This window comes from Psammomys obesus, unplaced genomic scaffold (assembly GCF_907164565.1).
Source record: "Psammomys obesus unplaced genomic scaffold, mPsaObe1.curated_primary_1811, whole genome shotgun sequence".
NCBI lineage: Eukaryota > Metazoa > Chordata > Mammalia > Rodentia > Muridae > Psammomys > Psammomys obesus.
Window position 1 is genome coordinate 11387253 of NW_026596034.1, and position 15571 is coordinate 11402823.

At 51.7% G+C, this 15571-nt stretch overlaps 1 protein-coding gene across 7 annotated transcripts in view; it reads right to left on the bottom strand.

Moving 5' to 3' along the window:
- Kifc3 (kinesin family member C3) overlaps positions 1 to 15571 on the bottom strand; it is a 91478-nt gene that overhangs the window by 6332 nt on the left and 69575 nt on the right. For 5 of the 7 annotated variants that reach the window (XM_055621616.1, XM_055621617.1, XM_055621618.1 and 2 more), the window contains exons 5-13: positions 13406 to 13587; positions 4719 to 4784; positions 4123 to 4266; positions 3800 to 4039; positions 3231 to 3404; positions 2613 to 2760; positions 2408 to 2538; positions 1338 to 1449; positions 381 to 562 (exon numbers count right to left, since the gene is read on the bottom strand). In XM_055621616.1, coding sequence (XP_055477591.1) covers positions 381 to 562; positions 1338 to 1449; positions 2408 to 2538; positions 2613 to 2760; positions 3231 to 3404; positions 3800 to 4039; positions 4123 to 4266; positions 4719 to 4784; positions 13406 to 13587 — 1379 coding nt within the window. The remainder of the gene's footprint in view (positions 1 to 380; positions 563 to 1337; positions 1450 to 2407; positions 2539 to 2612; positions 2761 to 3230; positions 3405 to 3799; positions 4040 to 4122; positions 4267 to 4718; positions 4785 to 13405; positions 13588 to 15571) is intronic. The other 2 variants (XM_055621620.1, XM_055621622.1) reach the window with 1 other exon arrangement.

A 15571-nucleotide genomic window follows, 5' to 3' on the forward strand; every position in this document is an offset into this window, starting at 1 on the left:
TTGGCCCTGGGAGGGTCAGGGACAGTCATGAGTTCTAGACAGTTCCATGGGACTGTTACAGGCAAAGAACTCTCGGCAGGGGAGACCAGCCTCCAGGTCTAGTGGCAAATGAGTGAGGCCTTAAGTGGGAGACACCATGGCGATTGGCAGAGCTGCCGTCTCTGGGTAAGGCAGGTTCTGTGTGGCTCTCCCATCCCTAAGGCCTCCAACTGTACCTTCCCACCTCCTTCTTTCTTCCAAATGGAAGAGGAGTAGTCCATGCTCCTTCCCTCTTAGGTTATTTCTTCCACCAAGTCCTGACCCCTGCCCTTGCATCTGTCCTTTCCTCTGCTGCTCCTTCCATGTCCCTGCAAATGCCCTGCTCATGGAGCCACACTCACATCCTGCTGTGAGGCACACGGGGAGAAGACCTTGTCCAGCTCAAAAGACACAGGCTTGCCCTTGTGTAGTAGGTGGATGATGGAGTCATCATCAGGATCAAAGGTCACAGCATTGGTTGCCTCAGGGCCTTCCCCATCCTCCTTGGTGACTGGCCGGACTCGCGCAATCACCCGGATGTTCCCTAGATTGAAGATGGAGAGATGGTGTGGCTCAATGGCAGACTGCAATTCTAGACAGACTAGTGGCCCAGAGGTCCCAACTTTTATGCAAAGACCCAGAAGCAATGAATGATCAGTCGCTCAAGCTAGTCCATGAATTCACTTAGTACATTTTCTTCCTGAGCAGACAAATTCAGGGTGCTTTGCCTCGTGGCTAAACACTGCAGCCAATATTGGTAACACTCTGTGGACTTGAGTTTCCTCATCTGTTCAAGGAGCTTGGACTCCATGAACCAAGGGATTTATTCTATTAATCTAAAGAGGCACAGAGACTGCTAGGCAGGACTTGGAAGGCAAGGGAAGGGGTGACTGGCAGTGTATCCAGGGTACGGACAGCAGGACTGCTACACATAGGCTCCCAGCACTGGTGATCGCACACTGCTGGGGTTCTCTGGACGACTGGCGAGCACTGTCCCTTCTCAGCCACCACCAGCGTGGTAAGGGAACACAGCTGACTCCCAGAAGCTGCAATAACAGCTGACACAGCAGGTACTCCCTAGTTCTCAGGGCCGAAACCAGTGAAGCCCCAACCTGAAGCAAGCGCCATTACTGCACAGTGCCCTACCACATCCCCCAGGTCTGACTGGAACCCACCATGGGCAAGGGCTTTGAAGAAGATCAAGTTCAAATCCAAAGTGCACCATTTACTAGGTGTGTGTCTTTAAGCAAGTTTCCTGGCTTTTCTGGGTCCCCAAATCCTCGGTGGCAGCAGCAAGTATAGCTCTGGGGATAACTCACCCTTCAGCCGTACCAGCTCGTTATGGCATTTCTTGCGCAGCTGCAGTTCCCGGCGGTACTTGCGCAACAGCTCCTGGTTGTTGCTGTTAACATCCTGAATGGCCTGGCTGATCTGGGGAGCACGGGCCGTGCCATCAGACGCCTGGCTCGGTTAGCTTCCCTTCACCTGCCAGGCTGAGTGCCTCACATAGCAGACCAACCTTTCCCAATAATCCCTCTGAGGAGGTACAGCCGGTAACCCCCATTTTACAGACAAAGAAAAAGTGAGCTCCAGGCTAAGAATGAGCAAACACCTGGGACTGGAGAAGCTGGCGACAGTGTGATTCGGCTACTCTCAAATGTAACCTTTCGCAAGGAGCTAGGGACAGAACACATGCAGTGTGTTCCCTCCATTGCTTTAAGGGACATAATGACACTAACCCAAGAGCGATGATGCTCAGAATGCCCTGGGGTTGGCTCTTCACCACATTTGTGTGTTTTTGACATAATTATTTAAAGAACTATTTTCTTTCCTCAGAATATATCTGTGTCTGCAGAGTTGGCCTATTGAACTTGAGAAGCCAGTAGCTATAAAAGATTCAGCCATGTGGGTGACACTTAAGAGGCTGTTCTCACTGTGTGAGGATGGCTTAAAAGACAAAATGAGCAGCTATGAAGGTTGGTGCTAGGGCATTTGCCTACCAGGTGTGAAGCCCTGGGCTTAGTCCCTGCCATAGCAAGAAAGAAAGTAAATAAACATAGCAAGCCAGGCATGGTGGCAGATCCAGTAATTACAACACTCAAGAGTCTAAGGCAGGAAATAGAGTCAAGGTCGGCCTGGGCTATGGAGCAAGACCCTGTCTCAAAAATAAACAAACAAACCTAATAGATATAGGGATACTATAGAATGGATGAGAGTTCCTGAGAGGACAGTGTGAGTGTGTGTGAGTGTGAGTGTGTGTGTGTGTGTGTGTGTGTGTGTGTGTGTGTGTGTGTACACATTCATCTGTCTTTTGGGAGTACGGCAAGGCATGGTTGCCCAGGGCCTCAGTGTCGGGCCTCTCCCAGCTCACCCCCCCCAGCTCACTCACCTCAGCTTTCACACCCCTGAGAGCCTCCTGCAGCAGCAGGGGGAAACCCCGCACCTGGCGCTTGAGCCCGTTGTAGTCATTGGTGAGGGTCCTCAGTGCAGGCTGTAGGGTCAGCAGGTTGGTTCTGACGCCTACGGGGCACAGGTGTCAGTTATGTGGGCTTCAGGCAGAGGCTGGGGAGGGGCAGAGCCAGCCTCAGGCTCACCTGCGAGGTTCTCATGTACAGCCTTCATCTCCACCTGGGCCCGTGCAAAGGCCTCCTCAATGGCCCGGTTCTTATCCTCCTCCAGGGACTGCATCTCCTCCAGCATCTGACCATGTGCCCGCTCCAGCTCTGCCTCATACATGGCAATCTGATGGCCAGGCCAGGAAAAGGTTTAGTGGGGGTTGGGGGTAAAGAAGGGAAGGGCAAGTGTGGGAAGGAAACGTCCTTCCCTCCAGGGCAGGGACCTATCAGGGCTGGCTGGTATAGAGGGGTCGAATGGCCTGCTTTCCCCCCACAGGGCTGTCATAGCTATCCCCTCCCTGTATTGGCCCATCTGGTCTATATACATAACAGGTGCTAGGCCACATGCCCCCAAAGGCACATGTGCTCAGGAGATTGGAGAGAGCATGATGACCAAAGCAGCATTAGGACAGACTGAGCACACCTGTGGGCTGCAGGGGCTAGGCCTCTGTGATAATTTCCTGTGTCCCCACTGTGAAGGGGCTCCTGTGACCAGCTCATATTATAGGTAAGTTAACAGGGCTTGACCACACTGAACAAAGGAGACACTGAACCTTGAGTGTGGGGTCCCCACTGTGGCCCCCTTGGCCTGCGCACCTGAGCCCGAAGCTGAACTGTCAGCTTATGGGAGTTCTGCAGCTGCTGTTCCATCTCTTTAAGCACCTGCCGCTGCATGGCCACCTGCTCCTGCAGGTGCTGGTTCCGTGTCTGGGACTCGCTGAGGGCCTGCTTGGTCTTGGGTGACTCCACCTCCACGGTCTTGATGACATACTGTAAGGAGTGGGAAGGACAGGACAGTACTGTTACAGGCAGCTGAGCCACAGAGACCCAGCCCAACAACAGCTGCTGGTAAGACATAGGAGCTGAAAAGTTGGTTCTGCAGACTGCCGCAGGGCCTGCTAGGATCTTCTAAAGAGGACCCTGCAGGAAGCCTGACAGAGCCCAGGCTGGGCACAAACTGACAAGGACAAAGACAATAGCAGGTGCACCTGTACCTGGCATAGAGGGAGCACTCAGAGCCTGCCCTGGCAGTGAGTGAGGAAGGAATGAACTAAAGAACAAGACTAGGAGGAACTTTTCAGCTACACACTGGCTATTCTCTGAGACAAGGCCCTTTTAGGGGAAAGCCCTGCCCTGAGCCCACTCCCACCTATCTGGCCACTCACCTTCACAGGTGGGGACTGGGCCTTCAGACTGGCGATAGTCTCGTGGCTGTCTCGCAGGCGCCGGCTGAGCCGTTCCTCCTCCTGTGCTTTCTCGGCCAAGCAGTCCTTGAGACGCAGCTCTACCTCTGCCAGCCGGTCCGTCTTCTGCTGAACCTCCAGGTTCAGCTCGGACAGCATGCCTTTGTTCTCAGCCACTTCCAGCTGCAGCTGGGACAGCCTGTCACGGAGCTGGGCGCTCTCCTGCAGTAGTCAAGGCGGTACAGGGTCATCTCAAAGCAGCTGGGCCCACAGGCCCAGGGCAGGGGGCCGCCCTGACAGCTTACCTGGCTGTGCTCACAGCCCTCGCAGGGCGCCACTGGCTGTGCCCGAAGCTCCTGCAGCTCCACCTCACAGCGCCTCAGCTCCTGCCTTAGCTGCTCATTCTCCACCATCAGCCTGTCTCGGTGCTTTTCCACGTCTGTGCCTCCCTGTGGAGAGCCAGGGCCCAGAGGAGGCATGAGTGAGGCCACAGCAATAGAGGTGAGATAAAGCGGAAAAGAGAACGGGGGGAAAGAAGGGGCCAGGCAGGCAAAAGAAGAGGGCCAGGGCTCAGAAAGAAGTCAAAAGAAAGACGGGAAAGGCGGCCAGCAAGGCAAGGCAAGGCAGGAACATCCCTGCTGCCCTGGCTGCGCTCAGTCTATTTTCCCGGGTGTGAAAGTCACACAAAGTCACATTTATGCAGAGTTTCACACTCCTATTTTACATCAGCAAATGAGATCCAACCTCCTGCTCTGTGGTGAGAAGTGACAAGTCTTTGAGACAAGACAACATAAGCTCGGGTAGGAAGGGCCTGGGGACACAGAGACAGCCACAGCCCGAGGAGGAAGAGCAACCACAGCTCGGCACCCACCCCTCCTCAGGACGGTACTGGGGTCCTCACCAGTTCTGATCGCAGTTGGCTCACTTCCTGGGCCTGGCTAATGAACTTTTCCTTTAGATTCTCTACCTGTGGGCACAAAGCCAAGGGCATCATAAGCGCAGGTCCTCACCATCAGCTCACACACAGGCCTTGGGCTCAGCTCCAGTGATAGCCAGTGTGACCCCCCTGACCCCAGGAGCTCAGGTTTCCCTATGTTCAAGCACCAGGCTATGCCAGGAACTCTGGTAAGCTAGCCTGTTCTCAGTGGCCCCTCCCTGCAGGAATGTGCCAGCCATGGCTCCTCAGGAAGGCCCGGAGAGGTACTCTTTGGAAACTCAGGACCCCTCACTGGCACATTCCTCTTCTGAAGCCCTGGTTCTGCCTACTACTTATCTATTTAAAAAAAGAGAGAGAGAGACAGAGAAAAGAAAATTAATATTCTCCTCTTAAAGAGGACTCTGAAGTTACAAGAACACATGAACACTTGCTGGGCTCAGGCTTGCCCAGTTCCCAGCACTTTCCACTTTAGGCAGTCTCTAGTGACTCGGTCCATGGAACTGTGCCTTCGACACCCAGGCCATGACCAGGAAGGTGGAAGTAAACACAGGCAAGCCAGGTACTCAGTGAGGGAGAACCTCTGTGGTGGTGACAATGCCTTGAAAAAAAAAAAAATCCTAGAACAATGACTCTTCCTCCCTGGAGCTGCCTCCAGCAGGCTACTCTCCCTGAAGGCCCCAGATTAACCCTAAACCCACATTAGCCTGCCCCAGGAGCCCTCCTCAGGGAGCAGGCTTGACAGACAAGAGCCCTGGTGGCAGAATTTGCCAGAAAATGCTGGATTTCTCCTTCAGATCATTATAGATGACTGTGCAGCTTGGAAAAAGATGTGGTGAGAGTCGGGCAGACTGTTGAGTTACGGGGTGTATGGATCCCGGCCACAGAAGTATTAGGTTCTGATTACTGCATGAGGTGAAGGGGAATACTGTCTATAGGCACCAGGCAGATAAGGCCGGTGACCCCTCACCCCCGACACAGAACTGGATGCCTAAAGACCACCCAAAGAGGTGCTGGAGAGAAGGCTCAGAGGTTAAGAACTGGCAGTTCTTCCAAAGATCCTGAGTTCAATTCCCAGCAACCACATGGTGGCTCATAACCATCTATAATGAGATCTAATGCCCTCTTCTGGCCTACAGGCACATATGCAGGCAGAAAAACCATATACATAATAAATAAATAAATCTTAAAACAACAAAAAAGGACACCCAAAGAAGCATCTGCAGTGTGGTCCCCATGGGCCACAGATGGCAACTCATACCCAGTACTGTCAAATTTATCTCACAAGAGATGAATGCCAGGCATGGTGGTACACACCTTCAATCCCAGCAGAGGCAGGCAGCTCTCTCTGAGTTTGAGGTCAGTCTGGTTCCAGGCCAGCCAGGGCTACACAGTAAGACCCTGTCAAACAGAGGGTGAGGTGGGGCCTGGATGTTTGGATGTGACAAGATTCTGGGTAGCATGTGGCCTCAGAGGCCACTGTTCCCTAGGACTGGACAGAGTGGCTAGCTGGGCAAGCTAGCTTCTCTGGTCAAGTCAGGAGGAAGAAGGCCACAAGACCCTTCTGTACCTCTGCCAACCCAGCAGGCCAGGGAAGGTCAACCCTTGGTTTCCTGAGGCCCCACTGAGAGACTGCAAGGCCCTTACCTCCAGGGGACAAGTAGGTGACCTAAAAGCTAAGACTGAGAAAAATTCCCTCTGTTCTCACCTCTAGCACATTTCTACCTAGTGGTACTTCCAGCCACTGAGCCCAGCAAGAAGGCAAAGCCCATGTCATTTCTCCATCCATTACCACTGCCCATAAGGGACTGAGAATCCAATGTGTGTGGTACATGTGCATGTGTGCCCTTTGGCCCCCGGAAGAGTTAGGTAGCCATAAAGCCAAGATGGTCTGAAGTCCTACCACTGGGGAAGCAGCTTTGTCTGCAAGGCAACTGTAAAAAGCAACTACTTGCTCAATGGTGTTCTGAGTCAAGTCTGAAGTGCCACCTTGCAGCTGTGTCTCCCAGATCTACAGCCTTTAGCCCCCAACAAGCCCAGAGTGGACTTGGTGTATAACATTCTCTGACCAGAGGAGTTCTTTTCAGTCCTTTTCCACAACTCTGCCCTGAACCTCTGCAGCCCGCTCCATGCAGCTCCACAGCATCTTATCAAAGAAAAACCTGTGTGGGTAATACGAAGGGGCGCGGGGGGCTCCAGTCTATACAATCACAGCTGACAGATCCTACGTGATTTCCTGTCTGGTGTTAAGTGTATGATTTTTCTCTTGCATTTCCCTCATCCTAAAATAAGAGGATTTACTTCCTACCTCTCCACATTGCCTCACCACGCCCAAGACTGAAGTTCTGACCTTGGCTGTTTCCAGTGCTGGCTGATGCTGGCCTCTCAGCCCTGCTGTAGGGAACGTGGGGCTGTCAATGCTTCCTGAGAGTTAGGACCTCTGGCCTGTCTACAGCCTAGCTCCTTCTTGCATCACAATGGGAACTCAGGTGCTGCTGGCTCTGCTGGGACCAACAAGGGGACACAGGAGATGGGTGTGATAGGAAAGACTTGTTGATGAGGAGGGAGGGACCACAAAAGACTCCTTTGATCCGAGATATCAGGCTCTTACCTGTGAGCCCATCTTAGGAAGCAGAGAAGGGGAACCTAGTTCTGCTGGTCTGAAAGGGCACCCGTGAGGGGTAGCTACTGCTGCCCATCAGGCACAACCCATTAAATCCTTCAAGGCTCCAGAGGACCAGCTGCACATGGGACAGGGCATTAGAACCTGCTGCCAGGAGAGGGCCCCTGCCTGCACTTGGGGGCTGCTCTACTTCTGGAGGGCTTGAGGGCAGAACGAGTAAGTGTGTTTAGTCTGGGAAAGCAGGCAAGTGCCTGAAACAAATGGAATGCCCAGGGAGCTGGATGGAAGACAGGAACAGAGTGCCGAGAACAAGGTACAGCATCCTGCAAGCCTGGGCTTCCCCCATTCACACACAGCTGGCCTGAGGCTGTGAGCCTCGGAGGGGAGGGCCGCAAAGGCACATGGGCCAAGCACACATGGAGAGATGCTCAGTGTAATCCAACTGCAGGCAGAGGGAGGTAAGCCTAACTCCTGAGTCAAAGAACTGGAACCTAGGGAGTGTGGAGCCTACCAGAGCACAGGGACCACTAGCCTGGCCTTGGGCAACATTCCTCTCCCATCTAAGGTTATCAGCTAGAGCAGCAGGTCTCGACCTGTGGGTCCTGACCCCTTTGGCAAAACTCTATGTCCAAAAACATTTACATTACGATTCATAACAGTAGGAAAATTACAGTTATGAAATAGCAATGGAAGTAATTTTATGGTTGGGGGACTGTCACACCATCAGGAGCTGTATTAAACGGCTGCAGCATTACGAAGGTCGAGAAACAATGAGAGAAACTGAGGCAGGGGACAGAATGAGTGGGGCCTGTCTGTCTACCGACCTGACACAAACCCTCATTTACCATGGCAGAAGTGGCTGGGTAGAGGTAGGGTGCCCACTCAGGTCTGCATTTTCTCGGCTGTCTGCTCCCAACCCAGTGATTACCTCTATACCTCCCACTGTGCCTAGGCAGCATGGTCAGCAGCTATCTGGGGGGAGGGAGGGCTCTGCCAGGGGTACTACAAGAGCCTTGCTGAGTTGACATTTCACCTGGGACCCCGGGGAAATTAAGACAGTAACCCACACACAAGCGCCTGACCCATTCTGCGGCCCCAGTACACTCTCCCAGGCAGGAGGCTGGCCTGGCCTGTGGACACAGCACATCCAGTGTCAGGTAAGTTCCCTTAATCCTCCACCCCAGAGGGGCAAGAGCAGCATTTGAAAACACCATGTCAAACCCAAACAGACCTCAGCTCATGAGAGTAACCCTGGACAGGCCCTTCACCTCTCCAAGCCTTTCCACTCCCCGACCTGCACTATGAAGCAGCCACATCAAGGTCCGGGAGAGAACCTACCAGCTGAGAGAATCTACGTAACATGCCTGCCAAGGGCCAGCACCCAACGTTTTCCACTACAAACTGAATGGCTGGCATCTGAAATGCTTAGGACCAGAATTTTTCTGGAGTTCGGATTTTGAAATCTTTGCATATAGACATTGAGACACCTTGGGCATGGGGTCCAGGCCAAAGCAAAGTTTACCTGTGTCTCAAATGCACCTTAAACACATAGCCTGAGGTCACTTTAAATAACATTTTTGGCATTAAATAAACTTTGCTCAGGCTTAGCTGTCAAGAGTTGTGGCATCGTACTGGTACGTGGTTTTGAACTTTGAAGCATCTGGGGTTGGAGGATGAGAGATGCTCACACCTGGGCGATGGTAGGAGAGCTGCAGTGACCCTGGGAGCTGCATCCCTGGTGCTCTGCACTAGGCTGGTTCCTAGTAAATGCATGTAGACGAAGGCTGATGCAGGAGTGCCCGCAAATGCCACTGTGGGTGATGAAGTTAGCCCGTGGGGGGTGGGTGGACTAAGGTGGACTAACGGATGCCCACTCCACTAAAGACCAGAACTACTGTATGACCTCACCCAGGGGCTGCCATGTGGGAACGTCAGCCCAGAGGAGCCACATCTTCCAATGTTAGAAACAGAAGTGAAGGCCAGGGCCTGGGTGTGGCCTAATACACACAAAACTTTGGGTTCAGTCCCCAGCACTGGAAGGGCGGAGGAGGGGCAGATTTTCATACAAACATTTAAAGATGGCAACTAATTTGATTTTAAAATCAGGCCAGTAAAAACTATTAACGCCAGCAAAGTCACAGGATACGAATGAAATCAACACAAAATCAGTTGTGTTGCTATAACAACAGACAACCCAAAGTAGAAAATAAACTCATTTTACTTCAGGAGCATCAAAAAAGGGAAATCAGAATAAATTTAAACAAGAGGAGCCGGGGAGGTGGCTCGCTGGTAAAATGGCTCAAGTATAAGGACCTTGGCTCAGGTCCCCATCATCCTTGTAAAAAGCTGGGCGTGGCTGGGGCTGGAGAGATGGCCCAGTGGTTAAGAACTCTGGAAGCTTGCTTGTACAGATGACCTCAGTTCACTTCCCAGCACCCACACAGCAGCTCACTACCATCTGTAACTGCAGCCCTAGGGTATCTGACACCCATTTCTGGCCTCAAAGGGCACTGCACATACATGAGGCAGGCAGAACACCGACACACATAAAAACAGACATGGCAGCACACACCTGTCACATGAGTGCTGGAAGGACACAGACAGGAACATAGATCCCAGGGCCTAGCTAGCCACCCAGTTTAACTAATCTAGCCGAAATGGTTAGATTAAATGGTGAGCTCCAGGTTCAACGAGAGGTCTTATCTCAAAACTAAGGTGGACAGAAATAGAGGGAAACATTCCATGTGAGCCTCTATCTTCCACCCAGGCACGCACGGGTGCACGAGCCAGCAAACCCATGTGAATGTGCGCGTGCAGACACACACCAAGAAGGCAAAGCACAGTGAAGACTACACAGGTTGTCGAAGGAGATTAAAGACGGCAGGAACGGAAGAACACCTCGTGTTCATTGGTTGAAGACTCAATAAACAAGGCTTCAACAATACCCAGAGCAATCTGGAGAGCCAAGACAACTCCCTAAGACCCGAGACCAAAACCCTAACAGCATTTTCTAGAGACTTCAAAACAAAACAAACTCATGCTAAAAGTCATATGCAAACTCAAAAGACACAGAGCAGATAAGTCTTGAACAAGAAAAAGGAAGGTGGGAGTCTGTATCGACTGCAGTATTGCAGAATCAAAGCAGTGTGTCTATGGCAGAAAGACAGACATGAAGACAGAAAGGACAAGCAAGTCCAGAAATAAACCTCACCTATGTTCTAATGACTTTGACAGGTATGCAAAGAACAAGCTTTTTGGCAGTTGGGAGTGGCAGACTGGGTCTCCACATGTCAAATAATGAATCTGGGCCCTTTCCCACATAACACATAGTAATATACAAAAAGAGAAGCAAATGAAACAAAGACCCAAACACAAGAAATTAAATAATAAAGCTCTTAAAAGAATACAGAGAAAAACTTTATGACACTGAATTTGGCAGTGATTGTTTTGACATGGACCCTAAAGCACACTTTAGAATAAAAATAGCTAAGTGGTCTTCGCAAAAATTAACTTTTGTACTAATACAGCCCTACAAAAACCACAGGTATAGGGATGGAGAGATGGTGTGGGAGTGAACACTAGCTGTTCCCTGTCCAGGTATGATTCCCAGCAGCCACACTGCGGCTAACAACGCCAGCCCCACAGGATCTGATACCCTCTCTGGTACATACAGGTACCACATACCTGTAGAAGGCCAAACACACACCTACAGACACCTACAGAGCTTCAGGAATCACCCCCCAAAACAAAAGACACCAAGCAGAGAGAAAGGTAACCACTGAGGGGGAAGGAACTGTGAAAACCAATTACTGAGAAAGGCTTTATATCCAGAAAACCACAACTCAACAACAGACATCAAATCACCTGGATTGAAAAAATGAAGAACTTGGCTGTGGTGGTGCACGCTTTTAAACCCAGCACCCAGGAAGCAAAAGCAGGTAGATCTCTGAGGTTGAGGCCAGCAAACAAACAAAAACAAAAAAGGAAGGAAAGAAAAAGGAACTTAAAACCCAAAATGAGACACCATTCCACACCCACTGAGGTGGCTGTTAAATAAGTGTCAATGAGGATACAGAGAAACCAGAAGACCTCTGGGCACTGCTGGTGAACATGGGAATGGTACGGCCACCTCGGAAAGCTCCTCAAATAATTAAAGACTGAGGTGCGCACCTACAGTCCCAGCCCTCAGGAGGCAGAGACAGATTATTGGCTGTGGGTTCAAGCCGCACTGGTCTAAGTGGTGCATTCCAAGCCAGCCAGGGCTACATAGCAAGACTTGTCTAAGAAAGAAAAAGAGTAAAATGACAAATACAACAAATTGAGTCAGCTGTGTAGCTTAAACCTGTAATGCCCGGTGTACAGGAAGCAGCAAGCACAGAAGGGTCATCCCAAGTTCAACAGCAGCTGGAGCTAAGATGAGATCTCGTCTTAGTAAGGCATGGCAGCACACACCTTTAATCCCAGCACTTGAAAGGCAGAGTTTGAGGCCAGACTGCTCTACACAGGAAGCTCTAGGCCAACCAGAGCTACACAGTGAGACCTGTCTTTTAAAATGAAGAAAAAAAAAATAAGAAAGCCCTGTCTTAACAATAAATAAACAAAAATAAATGATGATGGGGGTTGGAGAGATGGCTCAGAGGTTAAGAGCACTGGCTGCTCTTTCAGGGGTCATGAGTTCAATTCCCAGCGACCACATGGTGGCTCACAACCATCTATAATGAAATCTGGTGCCCTCTTCTGGTGTGCAAGTATACATGTAAATACAACATTGTATACATAATAAAGATTTTTAAAAAATAAACAAATAAACAAATAAATAATGAAACCTACATGGTTCAGTAATTCCAATTCTGGGCATATACACCACAGAACTGAGAGCAGAGACTTAAAGTGTCTTGTACAAAGACCCGTACAAAGGTATTGGTAGCGATATTATGCACAGCACCCAGAAAGTGGGCACTACCCACTGTGGAGTTAATGGAAAAATCAAGATGAGAGGGCTAGTTAGTGTGTTCCAAGGCACACAGGGATAGACCAAGAGCTTATCTCAGAAAAACTAACAGCCAACAACACAAAGCAACAAAACCCACTGTGAGGCTCAGGGAGGCAAGGGTCCACAGGAACAGCACCACCCCCACCACCACCACAGGATACCACATTTTATAGTTCATAACCACCTTCTCATCCACACCGACCCCTCTGATAACCACAGAGCCACACTCACCAGCCTGGCTGGAAATCAGAAAATGAGTATCACAGGGCAGACAACGCTCCCTGCAGCGTCACAGACAGAACAGTCTTGGGCAGATCTGTTTCCAGGTTCCAAAGCCACACCTGCCCCTACAACGAGCTGCAGCACAGAACAGCATCATTCGCTTCCTGGGAACAGCACATCTGGGTTCTGTTGTCATATCGTTTACATAGGAGCAAATGAGGCGCAGACTGGTAGTTACTAGCCAGGGCCATAGGGCTAATGAGTCAGGGTTTGCTCCCCGGTCCAGGCCCAGAAGGTTGGCCATGTCTCCATGGGATCAGACCCTATGGAGAGCAGCTCATGGTAGAAGCTACAAGTATCAATTAAGAGTATTACAAGTATTTATTAAGAGCACTGTAATAAATAAACAGGTAATCTAAAAGCTCACTGATACAACCTGAGCAGAGGCTAGGCACCGCTTGGAATTCCCAGGTCATTTGAGGCCTGAGGGTGGGTTGGAGGTCCTCCTTAAAGGTGATGAGAGAACAGGGCCAGGGATACCAGAAAAACTGGGCACTTCAATTTCAACTTCCCCTCTTAATAAACAAGTAGAGTTCATCAATTAGGGGGGAAAGATGTTTTTGGCTAGGAAGATGCTCAGGTGCTAAAGACACTTGCTGCCAAGTAAGACAACTCGAGTTTGAACCTCCGCATCCTGAAGCATCTCTCCAAACCAGAAGAGTGACACCATCTGATTTCTGGTAGGGTCCAGGTGCCTCTGACCTGCTCCACGGTGGGCAGTGATTGGCCTCTGATTGTCCCTGCCTCCCCAGGTACCTGGTTCTGCAGCTGGGTGGTTGTGGCTTGCCGGTCACTGTCATGGAGGGCCAGCCTCTCCCGAAGGACTACCAGCTCCTCCTGAAGCTGGGACATGGCCTCCACGGTCCTATGTACCACAGGGTCTGGGCCTGGTGACCCCGACAGGCTTGAGCACCTCCCGATGCCAAAGAGCCGCCCACCTACAAGCAAAGTAGTGGCTGATCAGCAGGACTGTGGAGGTCTGCCTGGAGGAGGTGGCCATCACGACGGGGCGCACCATCAGGATGGGATGAGGATACAAAGAGGTGAAGGCCAAAGCAAGATCTGAAGGCTACAGCAAAATGGTTTTGCAGGGGGCCTTCAGGTTCGCCTTTAACAGTAGCTCTGGGGACAGAACTGCCTAAACCAAGACTTTGGAAAGCAACTTTTACTGAATCCCCTCAAAGCGGTGTGTTCCAGGCCAGGCTAGTGCCTCTCTCAGTGGCCAGCCTTCAGGCAGTTTCCACTGGGAGAGAAAGGAGGCTCACTCAGAAATGGCTCTTCATGCTAATTCACACTCTCTCAAAAGCACAGCGGAGAGGACCAGGCTTTCCCAGCTGTTCTGTGGGAAGTGGTCACCTGCGCATGGAAGAGTTTGGACAAGGGAAAGTGTGCAAGCGCAACACATCAGGGCACAGACAGGCCAGCACACTCTCAGGCTGATGCCTGCACGTGGGGACCACGCAGGCACAAGAAAAGGCCAAACACCAAGGCAGGCAGGGCCTCAGCTCCCCCTCCCACATTTTCCACTGTTCTGTCATCAGGAGGGAGACAGGACAAGCATCCAGGGGCCGTGATCTCCAATGGGGCTATGGTGCTTGTTCCAAAGCACTGAAGAGGACCACAGCCTGTGCAGAGAGGAGCCAGCAGAGGTCCAGTAGAATCCAAGAAGGATTTGCCTCTTCCCCTCAGCAGCTCAAGTGGGCCCTGCAGAGTGCCTGGGGTGCAGAGGGCAGCTGCTGGCCAGTGGGCCTTCCACTTCGTTTCAGCCTTAGCTCCTGCTTCTCCCAGAGGTGAGGGGCCTCCCCGTGCCTGACCCCCATACCACTAGCACCCTTGACAGCAGTTCTGCAAAGCCCCAGAGTGGCACAGGAAAACGGGGGTGGGGAGATTCAGCAGCTGTAGCTAGGATGACTGGGGTGAGGGGTTCTTTTCCCATGAGTGGGGCCGGTGTCCTCTCCTTCCAGAGAGCTGAGGCTTGACAATCCCTGCTTGGCAAGTGGCCTCAGCTATGTGGCTCTGCATGTGACACAAGCATGAAAGTCACACAGAGCTGGCCCAGTCTCTGTGACCTATTCTAGAGGGGAATAAGGGAAGCCCGATGCTTCTAGGCCAGCACACGGGGCTGCCACGGGTGACATGTGATCAGTGTGGCCACAGGCTGCATTGGTGCACAGCAGAATGTGCTGGGCTCGGCTGAGGGCTGGTCTTGCCTCCTGAGTCACATGGAAGGGACCCTGCAGGTTCTTCCTATGTCAAACAGGGACAGTGTGCCTAGCCCAAAAGCAGCCTGGGAAAGGATCCCATAGGTAACACAGGTGTGAGTGACTGTCACAGGCCTCAGCAGTCCTGTCATCCATCACTTGGCTTCTTTCCTGGGAGGCTCTGAGCTCCAAACCTCAGCACGGTACCCTGTGTAGGGGACCAGGAGTTGAGTGGAGCCTGTGGAGTCACGGGTAGTGGAAGAAACACTCTTGAAGAAGCTAATCGAGATCTGAGAATGGGAAGGAGGGAAGAGAGGTGATGCCCGAGAGGGTGCTTGAGCAGAACACGCCCTGTGCTGAGGGAGCTACCACCTGACAGGTCAGTTTCTGGAGGCATGGCCCACCACAAGGCCCAGGGCTCAGGTGCTGCGGCAGTCCTCATTGCTAAGAGGACCTAGCCTTCCTCTTCTGGGCTTATCCTACCTATCTGGCCAGATAGTGGTCATTTTGAAAACCTGGCTGCCCATCACTTACCTGGACCCTACATCTGCCCTGAATCTAGGTGGACCAGGGCTCATGCAGAACAGGCACTGGCTCCAATCCAGAGGAGGGAGTGACCTCCTCCAACACCCCCAGCAAGTTCAGACACACAGGCTGAGAGGACAGTACCTTTCCCCCATTCTCCTGGCCTTGCCCTCAGGCTCCCTGGGATGTTCTTTCC